This window comes from Delphinus delphis, chromosome 8 (assembly GCF_949987515.2).
Source record: "Delphinus delphis chromosome 8, mDelDel1.2, whole genome shotgun sequence".
Lineage (NCBI taxonomy): Eukaryota > Metazoa > Chordata > Mammalia > Artiodactyla > Delphinidae > Delphinus > Delphinus delphis.
Window position 1 is genome coordinate 74,153,691 of NC_082690.1, and position 13,293 is coordinate 74,166,983.

The following is a 13,293-nucleotide window of genomic DNA, read 5'->3' on the forward strand; positions in this document are numbered from 1 at the left end:
TATTGATTTAAAATGACTTCATTCATGTTAACACAGCATCTGTGTGGAAGGAGTAACTTTATAGGACTTTTTTTTTTTTTTTTTGCGATACGCGGGCCTCTCACTGTTGTGGCGTCTCCCGTTGCGGAGCACAGGCTCTGGACGCGCAGGCTCAGCGGCCATGGCTCACGGGCCCAGCCGCTCCACAGCATGTGGGATCCTCCCAGACCGGGGCACGAACCGGTGTCCCCTGCATCGGCAGGCGGACTCTCAACCACTGCGCCACCAGCCAAGCCCTATGGGACATTTTTTATAATTTGAGATGATCTTATTTAAGGAGGAATCTTGCAATTATCTCTTTTGCCTCAGGGAAAATATAGCTTTTTTCCCCCCTTTGTCTGGTTATAATGACAAATTATTTTGCTTTAAAGAAGGAAAATGAGGGAAAGACAGAAAAGATATAAAGGGAGATGAAAAATGTTCCAGGAAAGAGCAAATAAAATTATTAAAGGGATGCAGAGGCCAGGAAAGAAATTTGGAAGTAGACTAAAAGATTCACTCCTTTTCCATCAAGGAAGATGAGAAGTTAACAGACTTTAAATAAGTCACATAAGGTTAAGGTGAACGGTCATATGTTTACCAAATCCTAGAGTATTAGGAAGAGGTACTTTTCAAAAAAGAATGCATTGTTTTTCATATTAGTACATATTTGAAGGTCTCAGAATCCAAAAAAAATGACCCTGGTACAAATATGATTTAAATGGGAGATCCAAGATGGCAGATACATAGCATGTATGTCACTAGGTCTCTTTCTGTACCCATGACAGACATTATTAATTGATCAGGCTGCTGTTTCCAACTTAACTAGATACATGCACCCTTGGAATTCTTTTCAGCACAGTGTGACAGAAAGTCGGTTAGCTAGAGATGGCCCTTGAGATGAGCCCATTTTGCTACCTACGGATTAACCTTACTACTCAAAGTGTGAGCTCCAGACCACCAGCCTGGGTGTCCTGTGGGAGCTTATTCTGAAAGCAGAACCTCAGCCCCATTCTAGACCTACTGAATCAGAATCTGTATTTTAGCAAGATACATAATTCTTATGTATATTAAGGTTTAAGTGGCCCTGGAAGAGCACTGAATGCATGATATATTCATTAGGGTGGAAGCTCTGAAACTTCAGAGTGCATCAGAATCACTGGGTTAAACACTTGGTAAACCTAGATTGTTGGGCCCCAGCTCCAGAACTTTTGCTTTAGAAGATCTAGGGTGGGGCTTATCAAACAAGCTTCCAGGTGTTGATGCTGCTGGTGGTGGTCTGGGGACCACAGTTTGAGAAAAACTGCATTAAGGCCATGGAAATACTTTGGAATATCTCCATGACCTTTAAAGTCAAAGACTGCAGTATATTTCCATAACTTTCCTTCAGAGGGAGGAATACCTGAAATTGTGTACAAGACTGTGTGCATTTCAGTTTCGCTAGAGTAGAAAGTTGCTGCATAGAATGGGTGGAGATAAGATAGGAGAGGGAGCAGGCCAGGGTAAGAGGCCTTCTTATTTCTTAATGCTGCTTTGAGAGATTGTTTTAAAACTTTATTTCCTACGATCTGGATAATGACAAATCAATGCTATTGGCATTGAAAATCAGGCTATAGGGTGGGCATACTGTGAAAACCTGTATCTCAGAGCCAGAGAAGAGAAACAGCTTATAAACAGAGATGACTGGGGGGGGGGGGCGGTTTGCAGAAGCAGTAATTTAATAATAGGGATAATAATACCCAACTTACTGGTCTCTCACATAGCTAAGTACCTGTGCTAAATGACTGTAATGAACGATCTCATTTAACCAAACAACAGTATATTATGTATATGTAATCAAACCCCTTCCTTACTCCCAGTGAGAACCGAAGCTTTGTAAGGATGTATGTAGTCAGAGAACTTGCCCGATTTAAATCCAGGTAGTTCTACGGGGGTGGGGGGGGGGGGGCTTCTCATCTATGAGGGGTCTGGCTTGCCTGTGTCATCTCTTCCAACTCTCAGCGAGGAACCCATAGAGCACCTGGGACAGGAGAGAAGTCCTCAGGTGAATTAAAGTCGAGGAACCTGTAGGGCCAGTGAGTCCGAGGTGCGGACAGGGAGGGGCTCCTACATGAAGCGCAGCAGAATTTAGCCCGAGCCCGCCGGGGTCATGGAGCTTCTCCTGGCTTCCTCCGGCCAGTCTGTGGTAGGTTGCAAGGAGGAACCGTCTTGGGGCGGGAGGCTTCGCGGGGTATTGTATGTGCCTATAAATACTTCAAATAGTTAAGTGAAATGTGCAGCCTTTGAAAGCTGGAGAGGAAGCTATTCGGAGGCCCCCCCGGCCCGCCTGGAAGAGCTGGCAGAAAAGAGAAGAAATGGCTGGCGCGTCCTTAACGCGGGAGACGAGGAACGGCCCTGCCCAGACCAGATGGGGGGCCGCGGGGCTGCAGGCGCGACTCCGGAAGCCTCAGACCGTTAAGGTGACCAGAACAATTTGAAAAAGGAAACAAACTTCCCCGGAGCCGTCCCCGCGGGGCCCCGAGGCGGGCGCTTGCGTTCGAAAGGGCATTTTTCAAAAGGTTTCAGGGACGCGGGGGTGTCAGCCCGCGGGGGAGCGCGAAGCCCGAGCAGCGCTGCAGAGCGGCCACCAGCTGGCTTTGTACTTGCGGCCAAGCGCGGCCCCAGACTTTCGGCGGCGGCCCGGGAGTTGAGGCCACGCCCCCCTTTGCAGTGAGAGCCGCGGCTGCAGATTGGCCCGCCACGGACCAATCGGCGCGCCGGGGCGGCCCGGGCTGTCAGCGCGCGTCGCAGCAGCGCGGGTAGCAGCCTGTCCTACCCTGCGCGGAGCCCCGCAGCCAGCGCAGCCTTCCCGGGAAGCGCGGCGGCCGCTCGCAAGCGCTGCGCTGCCCTGCCCAGCCCACCAGCCGCGCGTCCCGGTGCCCGCGCCCCACGGCTACAGCCTTGCTGCGCTATAACGCACGGAGCATGTGCAGACCCGCAGGCGCCGAGGTGCTATCTGTCCGGCGGGCTTCTGAGCAGTGGTGACTGTCACGCGTAGAGAGACCTTTCGGGGGCTCTCGCCGCGCCTCTGCGTAGCGGGTGACACTGCGGTGCTCGCAATCAGGGCGGCAGCTGCCTCTCGGTGAAGACGTTGGGCTCCGTGCGCCCTCCCTCTCCTCACTATCGTTCTTTCCTTTCCTCAGCTGCTCGCTCCTTAGCTCGCCCGCTCACACCCGCAGCCTCCCTGAGCGGGAGGCGTGGGTCCCCGCCGCTTCTCTTCCGAAGGGGCCTCCTCACTTCGGAGATGCAGTGACAAGTTAATATGGGCGTCCAAGCCTCGAGTTGCCAGGAGGAGAATCTCAGGAGGCAACAGCTCCTGAGCACCCGGAGCCCTTGAACAGGCCGCCCAGGAGGGGCGTGAAAGCCGGCTGCAGCATCCGTCCAGGTGGGACCAGCTGAGCGCCGCGACCAAGGCGAGCTCGCCGGATTGCTCCGAGATCCCCGACCCAGGGATATTTTTTTCTTTCCCTCGGCTAGTGGTGGGCGCCTCTCGGGCCGAAGCCCGGCGCCTGCTCTGCTGCCCGCGCTGCCTTTAGCGGTCGCCTCCGCCGCCGCTGCCAGGGACGTGCTGGGAAAGCCGAAGCCCCGGGAGAAGATGCCGGCCATCCTGGTCGCCTCCAAAATGAAGTCGGGACTGCCCAAACCCGTGCACAGCGCCGCGCCCATCCTGCACGTGCCCCCAGCCCGGGCGGGCCCCCAGCCCTGCTACCTCAAGTTAGGAAGCAAGGTGGAGGTGAGCAAGACCGCCTACCCTAGCCAGATCCCCCTGAAATCGCAGGGGCTGCAGGAGCCGGCGGGGGAGGGGCTCCCGCTGCGGATGAGCGGCTCGGTGGAAAACGGGTTCGATACCCAGGTGAGAGGTGCTGTGTGCCGGGGCACTGTTCTGGGAGAAGGGTGAATGCTTGGTGGTGGTGGTGGGGGGGGGGGTTGGCATGGCCGGATAGGGGACAGGGCTACCCTGTGGGCTGAGAAGGGAACCGTCCCACTTAGGCCGGCAGATTGGGGGATGCGCGCGGAGAGTGGGCTGGCCAGTGGGTGTGGCCGGGTGACCGAGGTTTGCCTTAAGGAGCTCTGTGAGACCGGGGTGCGGTTACGTCTGCGGCTTCCTTCTGGCGGGCACGGTCAGGGTGTTCTCAAAACTGTGCCGCACTGGAAATGTCAGGTTCTGCATGTTGAGATCTTGGTCCCAAGAAGGCAGTGACTGCTGCAGTGTCTGTCTGTCTGTGTGTCGGTTTTGCAGAGATTCTGTCCCTGCCAAGGAATAGTCCGAGGCCTCGTTGGGCTCCACGCCCTCTGGCCTGGCTGAAAGATCCAGGGAAAGGGGTCTGGGGGTGGCAGTGTACCTGCTCGCCTCGTCGTGAAGATGCCTGCCCCTGCCCCATCCTTTGGGTTGACAGGATTCCAGGCATGGTGCTGGGACCGCAGTAGAAGTGCTCGGTGCACCAGCGGAGGCAGGCAGCTGGAGACTCCTAGCGTCTCCGCTGGCTGTTGCGGTGGGCGGGGGTGCCTGCCTCAGAATGGCGGCCCGAAGCTAAGCCCCTCCTTCCTGGGTAGCAGATCCTGGTGCCGGTAGCCCGGGTGACTGGGGCTGGGGTGGGGGGATGACATGAAAAGAATTGATGACTTCTACCTTTCCAGACAGAGCCCGCATCACCCAGTTCGGCTGGGTGACGGGCCCTAGCCATGCAATCTCTTTTAAGGAAATCAGCAAGGGCCAATCAGGTTCTCCTGGCCTCCTGCCCTTTCTGCTGCTTTTTTTTTTTCTTTTTTCCTCCTCTGGTAGGAGGGAGCAGGGGCGTGCTGTATTTTCTTGGCCGTTAGTCAGCAGGGACTTTTGGGGACAGGCAGACCTGACGGATGTGACTGTCCCGGTCAGGAGAGGCGGGAAGCCAGCGGGGGAGGTAGTTTGGGGCTGGTGTCAGGGAAGTGGCAACAGACCAGCTGACCTTTTTGACACTTATTCTCTGCTGACACTGTCTCCACCTTCTCCTGGAGATTTCTCTGATCAGAGGCTAGAACTCAACACATTCCTAGCCTTTCTGATGGAGGAACTGGAGCTGGAAGCTAATTGTAAGCAGACTTTTGGAACTCTGGGTTGGAGAAGGCCCTCAAAGCAGATTAAGCTCCCACGCCAGGCTGATAAGCATGCCCCTTGCTGCTGCACTTGCTAAACATGTTTGGAAGCTGACAGGTTTGAGTGATGGTGTGTGGGAGAAAGATTTCCCCCAGTGCTCCCAGGGCCTGTCTCTGCCGGGGTTTTGTGCTCTGCGCTCTTTTTCTGCCTTCGGCACAGGTTTGTACGTGGGCTCTGAAATGGGAATGAGCTTGGGGGTGCACCCTTGTGAGGGTTTCCCCTCCATCCTTGGAGACAGGGCTGATGAGGTATGGTGGGTGGTATGCGGGAGGCCGGAGCAGTGACTCCGGGATGTGACACACAGCCTCCAGCCTGATGAGGAGGACCCAAGGAATGAGGGGGGAAAGTGGACACTGGGATCGTTGCTACCCAGGCAGCTGTTCTACCGTTGCCCATCTGACCCTTCATTTAACAAACACTGTCGGTGGACTTGCCATGGGCAGGCTCTGGAAAGGTGATTCATCCCTCTTCTTCCTGAAAAAATGATCTCCAGCTGCTGCCGGAGGAGCTGGTGTGGTCCAGTTCCCTCGAGGCTTTTCTTCTCTCCGTCGCCCTTGGCCCACAGTCCCCTGGCTGCCCCCACGCCACCTGCCTCGCCCTCAGTGGGACCTTGTGTACTGACCACATGGATGGTTTGGATGGATTGCTGAGGAAATTGGCCACTTCCCAGTGGGCTATCCTGGTTTTCACCAGCCTGCCCTTTCTTTATTCATGGCCGAGCTTCCTGGCGGCTCTTCTCTGTGGCAGGTACAGATCCTTTGTCTCACTGCCTCACCCTGGCATCCAAGTGACATTGGCAAAAGGGGTTTTCCCGTCTTTGGACAGGGCTTCCTCCCCCTTCGCCTGACACGGTGTCCATTTACATCCAGGAAGGCCTCTCCGTACGGCTCGAGGACTGTGTCAGACTTGACACACCTGGTAGTCCTGGCCTCAAAACCTGGCGTTTATCACTGGAAGATACTCAGGAGATGATGATTTAAATGGCAAATGGCATCTGACTCCCCTTTTATTCAGGGGGCTTTGGGGAGAAGGCTGGGTTGTGCAGTGGTCAGTAGCACAGGCTTTAGAGTCAGGTGGCTATCCCTGGTATCCTGTCTCCACCATGTACTAGCTGGTGACCTAGTCCATTAACCTCTCTGGGCCTCACTGTTCCCATCTGTAAAAATGGGCATTAAACAACCACACAAATTATGAGGATTAAGAAAAAGAACATATGTAAAGTGTCATATATACATATGTTGATATATACACATATACATACATCAGTTAGACATGTGTATAGACATATATAAGTAACATGTATAAAGCCTAGTGTCAGGCCACTAGGAAACACTCGATAAAATGAGCTATTCATATTGCTAAACCAAGAGATGGGGCACTGTTGAACGTAGATCTGATAGCCTCTCAGTGAGAAAAGGCATAGCTTATTCTGTCAAGCCCTTGAGAAGGTGTCATTCAGTCCACGAGGATTTACAGAGCATCTGTCACATGCCTAATACAGTACCAGCCATGGTGGGAAGATGAGGAAGTGCCTGATGTGCCAGGCTCTTTACATACGATCTCATTTCATTCCCACAGTAACACTTAAAGCATATATAACATTTTCTATGACAGTAATTTCCTGTAACATCTTCTTTAACGACAATAATATAATAATGGCGAGTCATCACATAGCACTTCCTATGTGCCAGGAATTGTTCTAAAAGACCTCATTTGATTCTTACAACAATCTAGTGAGACAAGTGTTATTATTCTCATTTGACACATGAGGAAACTGAGGCAAGGACCGGGTTAGTAACCCCTTGAGCAGCAGCAGTAGAATTAGGACTCGGACAGTCTGGCTCTGGACTCCATGTCCTATACCAGCATGCTATAGAGAGAGAGTCATAGGGACTTTCCAGTTACTCGCAGGCCCTGATTTCTAAGAGCAGTGCTCTAGCTATTGAGCTGGAAGAGTACGCAGGACTTAGCAAAAGGTAGAATAACTTGCTCTAGGTCATCCTGCTCCAGGGTGGCGAGTGGGGGGCCCAACTCAGGTTGGTCTGGCTTCCAGGCTGGGGGTCTTCCCCTCTTCACAGCTGCCGTCCTCCTGGATGCTCTGGCGGAGGTACGGGGGATAAGACACGGCCTGGGCCTTGGAGATCTTATAGTCCAGTTGCGAGGCATGACTGATGTACCCAGGGCATCAAGCACAACACGAAGAGGGCTGAGAGGTATGCTTGGGGCTGAAAGGAAGGAAAAGGCCACCATGGCTGGAGAAGTCCTGAGGGCCTCACGGAGGAGGCAGGAGATGGCGGGCTCCAGAGATGGGCAGGAATGGCTGGCTGGGGAGGAGAGGGGGTGAGATGAGCATGCCAGGGAAGGAGGAGAAGCAGGGCCACGCAGCGGTGCAGAGCAGGAGTGGGTGTCGCCACCGGGAAGCCGCACCTTCGCCTAACAGGTGATTGCTTCGTATCTGGTATCTTCCTTTTGAAAGGTAGTCATGAGCAAAGAACAAAGGCTTCTTGCAGTTGAGGGATTGGATTTGCGTGCTGCCTTCGTGGTCCGTAGTCATCCTGAGCGTGCAGGGTAGTTATGAGAAGGTGGAAGGATGGTGTCCATAAAAGACCTGTTTCATAACAGCCCCTTGGGAAATGACAGTGATTATTATTATTAGCTTAGGGTTCAGAATATCCAACATGGTAGTGATGCGGAAAGGACATGGGTCTCGTGGCTTTTATTAGGCAGCGACTCTCTTTAGCCAGTGACAGCCTGTTCTCCCCCAAGCCTGCTGTCCATCGCCATCAAGTGTGAAAAGACCTGACGCAGCCAGCAGCTAGCTTTTAGGTGCAGCCCCACTGTCGACTTGCCAAACCCCTCACGTTGAATCTCTCCCGCAAACCTACAGCAGGGGCTCGACCCGCAGAGAGAGGAACTGCTCTGCAGCCACACATCCCTCCCGAATTCCCCTCCTGGTGTTGGGATACCTGGGCCTTCCCCCAAGAATGAACATTTATAGCATCTGCTCTGTTAACATGGCGTATAAATTATGACCATGTGCAAAGAATTGTTTTAGAGATCTGCTCTGTGTTAGTTCAGAAACTCTGTCCGGCTGACCTTCAGATAAGGAATGCTTGTGAGCTATTTGAGGAGAGGTTAGCCTATTTTTAAGAAGCAGTTGCAGGGGAAAAAAATTATATATATAATATTTTGATATTTCCTGTTTTTAGGAGCCTGGGGTTCAACTTGCAACTCGTTTCTTTAAAAAAAGTAATTAGAAGTGATTGAAATCCTCTGTGGGTGTTTTAGATGTTTAAAAAGAAAGCGCAGGCGAGGCCCCTGGGAAGAGAGCGCAGCTCCAAGCTTGCAACCTGTTGCAACTTTGCCCCATTGTGTTTTGATTAGAATCCTCGCTCCATCATCAAAGTTGATTATGGATTTGATTAGTGCATTTTTCTGCTATTGTGTTATTCCCTTTCTTCTCTTCCTCGGTTCTTGGAGGGGGAATGTGTAGCATGGTTATCTGCCAACATGCAAGAATGTTTATAGTTCACGTATTATTGCTTATTCCGTGGGTTAATTTTCTGAAGACACTTTAAGGGTGGGACTGGTGGCTAATTTAGGGTATCATTACGTGTGTATATATGTGTGTATAAATACATCTCCTTCTGGATATGTGTATATATACATATATACACACACATATACAAATATATACACATGGAGCAGCTTAAAGTAATGAGCACATGTGAGCACACACACATCAAAGGCCAGGCTGGGGGAATTACAGCCCAATTGCCAGCTTTCAGAGTAGCTAGATTTGCTTCCCGCTTCTCATACTCCCTTCCTCTGTGACCAAGATTGAAGCGCCAAGTCTTGGTGTCCCATTTTATTTACTTATAAGACATGAGAGGTGTGGCCTTGAGAGAGGTGTTTTAATTAGGCCTTAGTGAAGCTCCTGAAGCCAGTCTGAAAAAGCCGAACCACCCAGTGAGATTTTGGCTTAAGGTCAGAGACTCTTATTTCTTAGAATCAGTCTCATCAGCAGGGAAGGGAGTAGTTATGTGCCAGGTAGTAGTAGACTGCAGTGACTTCACATATATGTATATATTATATATATATATAAATGATTTATGTATATATAAATTTTATATGTATATGAAATTTAATGTGAAGCACAAGAAACTGGGTAAAATGTAAAGTGGCCCATGCGTTTCATATCAGGAAGCTGAGACCAGAGGAAGTTATCACTTGGAGACAGTTTTAAATGGTAGATTACACTTAACTGAGAGACAGACCTGGGTTCAAATCCAGGCTTTGGGCAAGTTATTTAGCATCTCTAAATGTGTCTTCATCTGTAAAGCAGAAACGATGATGCTTATAGGTTGTCTGTGAAGAGTCAGTGAGATAATACAGGTAAGTTGCTGAGCACAGAGCCTGGCGTGCAATAAGGAAGGAATATGTGATATTGCCTATTTTTATTACCCAAGGTCAGAGCCAAGTGTGGAAACCAGATCTGCCTCATTCCAAGCCTGTGTTCTTTCTACGCTACTTCTCTGCCTCTCAAGTGCACGGTTGATTACATGGAGGACAGGTGGCTTGCACTGTGAAAGCAGAGGGCATAGCGGGGCTTTGGTCAGATGAATGAGAGTCAGAGTCAAGAGTAAATTAATGTAGTCATATCCAGAGTTGTGAAACGAAACCTCCACATTTTGGTCCCAAACATGCCATCTCTATAGCACTAACCAGGCTGAGGGATCTGCTGCAAACCAAACGTAATGGGAACCTCCTTTGTACACCCAGTCTGAGCTGCCACTGTCAAGGTGACTGAGTGGAGCTGGCCAATCTGACAGCACTGCCCAGGACCAAGAATGGAACAGTCCCATTGATTGGGCTTCTGAATGGTTTCTTATTGTTCTGAAGGCAGAAGGAAAGCCGTCTTCCCTTACTGCTGGCACGATTGTGGTGGGAGCTGAACCTCGTGATCAGCTTGGCCATTAAGGTGCCCCAAGGCATGGCCAGCTGCCCAGTGGTGTTTTACTGATAGCCACGGGGCCACTTTCAATGGTGACTCTGTCTCTTGGTCACATTGTTCAAGGAGATGGACAGTGTGTTCCTAGAATGTCTTGGGCAGAATGGTTCATGTGATTTGGGGAACAAAACTGGGTCAGGCTTTTGTGCTTCAGTCCACACAAGACACTAGTGAGTGACACAAAAGTTTTCGCAGGCACCCCAAGTCGCCCACGCAGAACCTAAAGAATGACTCACGACTTAGTGCTCCATTTCCCAAGGAAAACAGACCTCTTTTGTGTTTTGCAAACAGTAGCCCCACAGCCTCAGGATATTTTCTCTCTCCTTCTAAGTGAAACCTTCATACCTTTAGTGAATTTTGGTTTGTTCCAACCTCCCCTGTCTTGGTGGAAGAGAAGATAGGGTAGGAAAGGGGGCTTGGTCAAGATGATTATAAAGTTCTTTTGGAGCCTTTGAACAAAATCAGTTAGGAGAGTGTGACACAGGAAAAATAGTTATAATAATGGGCACTGACACTGACGGAGCATAGCCTCTTACCAGCATAATGCATAGCTCCAGGCATGCATCATTTCATTTAATCCTCCCAACATCCCATTATGTAGAAGCTACTTCCTGAGGAGGATAGAAATGACAGCTCTGGGAATCAGCAACTTTGGTTCTAATTTTGTCTCTTTAGATGCTTTACTGCATGACCTTCAATAAGTTACATTGTCTTTTGAGCTTCAGTTGCCTAATCTATAAAATGAGTAGGATGATACTTGCTCTACTGTTTTTGAAGAGTTGTTGTAAAGCTTAATAGAGGTAATTATTATGAATGAGACTCTGGTACACCATAAATACCCTTTATGGAAACCAAGGGCAAGAGAGGTTAAGCTACTTTTCCAACTAGCACAGCTGGTTAAGTGGCAGACTCAGGATTTGAACCCTTATCTGTTTGACCTCAAAGTCAAGGTTCTTAAATAGCAAGTGTGAAAGCACTTTTTAAAAAATATCTGAAAAAGCATTGTTAATACGGGATCAAAGTAAATTGCTGGAAAGTCTCCTTTGGTGCGGTATATATGACATCTGGCTCCTCCCCTCTGCCCCAGAGTTTAGAAATACTGAATATATTCATTCAATATTAAATAAACATTAGCTGCTTCATCATATCAGTTAAACTCTCTGGGATTCGTAAAATTCTAAGTGTTCTGATGCCACAAGGTCCACTAAGGTGTTATCACTATGTAACTGGCAGGGCTGGTTCTGGACAGAGGAAGGGAAAAATGGGGAATTTGATCATTTGTTGGCACGCAGAAACAATCAGATAAATTCAGATTATGAGTCGTCTTTAAGACAACAGGCCTGGGATCTTCAAAACCGATAATGTCATGAGAAACAAAAAAGTTTAAAAGGTACTGTTCTAGAAAAGGAGACTAAAGAGCTATGACAACCAAATCCAGCGAGAGATCCTTGACAAGCAAAACCATAAATGCTGGAAAGGTCATTTGGGAGACAGTGGGAGATATTTGAGTACAGATTGTATGTTAGATAGTATTACTCCATTGATGTTAATGGTTTGGGGATAATGTAAGAAAATGTCCATTTTCTTGGGAGATACATGATGCTATATTTAGAGGTGAAGTATCTTGATGTCAGCAACTAACTCCCAAATGGTTTAGGAAAAAAAAAAGGTGAGCATATCTGTAGATAGAAGGAGAAAGCACATGTTGTAAAATGTTAACAACTGGTGAATCTAGGTGAAGATACATGTGCAAGTCTTTCAACTTTTCTGCGTTTGAACTTTTTCAAAATAAAATGTTGGGAAGCAAAACAAAGGCTTGGCTAAAGAGTATACATCAGCAATCCCCTTGACATCTGTGGTGTATCCATGAGAACATATATGAGGTAGGAGTGTGTGTGTGTGTGTGTGTGTGTGTGTGTGTGTGTGTGTGTGCGTACTCACAGTAAATAGCCTGGCCAAGTTTGTTTCACTGGGTTTAGGATCTGGACTCCTTATCTCCTGTCTCTGGTGTAGTGTGAGAATCTTGGCTTAATTCCTCTTCTTTTATGAGAAGGGTTGCTGAAATTTCATGGAAATCATAAGATCCAGGTTGATTTGATAATCCCTTATAAAAATCTAAGATGTTTCCAAGGATGAAAGTATAAAAGAGATTTTTTTTTAATGAGGAACTTTTTTAAAATATGAAAATACCTGGTTGAATTTTACTCATCTGGGCATGAAGCAGACGAGGAGTATGAGTGGAAGCAGGCTCCTTTGTCTGCTTTAAGCTCTTTCTCTCCTCACTACTTAGAACTCCTTTGCCTGGCTAAACCCGTCCCAACCTTCACCCATTCAAGTTCAGGCTTAGTGCCGCCTTGTCCAGGAAGCCCTGTGCCGCCACCACAGTCTGGATGCAGTATCTGCCCTGTGTTCTTCCATAGCGTGCTCTGAGCCCCCATCGCTTGGACTATGGTTGCTTATTTAGCTGGACCGTGGCTTCTGTGGGTTCAGGGATGTGTCTCTCATGATCTCTGCTGGTACAGCATCAACACGGAGTAGGTTCTTAGTTCCTGTTTGCAGAAGAAAAGAAGGATGGGAGGGCGAAGATAAAAGAAAGAGTTGAAAAACAGGATTGAGTGGGTATTGAGCACCAGCTGTGTTCCTGAAGTTGCGGCTAAGCCATGTGGCTTCTGCAGAACTCCCTCTTGACATGTGAGCTGAGATGATCCCATGATGGTGGGTGGCCAAGCGAGGCCAGTGTCAAAGCTTTCCAACGCCAGGTCTTGGGAAAACTCACCTGGTTGGGTAGCAGGAAAAGGCAGATTCTTTACACAAGGCTGTTTACAGCATCCAGACTGGCTGGCTGCTCCACTGGAAGAAGGTCTGTCCAGCTGCGATCATGGCGGTACAGTAGACGGGAAGGGTTGGATGGGCTTCGGAGGGCTTTGGCAGATTCCATCCCCACCCCCACCAATAACTTTGGAAGGGGGACCTGAGAAGGGTTCTGAAGGATTTTAGTAGGTTAAGAAAAGAGGATAGGACAAGCCTTCCAGGAATAATGATTTCAGCAACCACTTATGTGCCATTTCCATACGAAATCTCACTTAATCCT

The 13,293-nt window shown here is 49.3% G+C and overlaps 1 protein-coding gene across 1 annotated transcript in view; it reads left to right on the top strand.

Annotated features, from left to right (window-relative positions):
• Positions 1–2,167: 2,167 nt before the first annotated feature.
• NAV2 (neuron navigator 2) overlaps positions 2,168–13,293 on the top strand; it is a 401,022-nt gene continuing 389,896 nt past the window's right edge. Inside the window, exons 1-3 of the mRNA XM_060019685.1 lie at positions 2,168–2,203; positions 2,747–2,933; positions 3,594–3,910. Of these exons, the coding sequence (XP_059875668.1) occupies positions 2,168–2,203; positions 2,747–2,933; positions 3,594–3,910 (540 nt within the window). The remainder of the gene's footprint in view (positions 2,204–2,746; positions 2,934–3,593; positions 3,911–13,293) is intronic.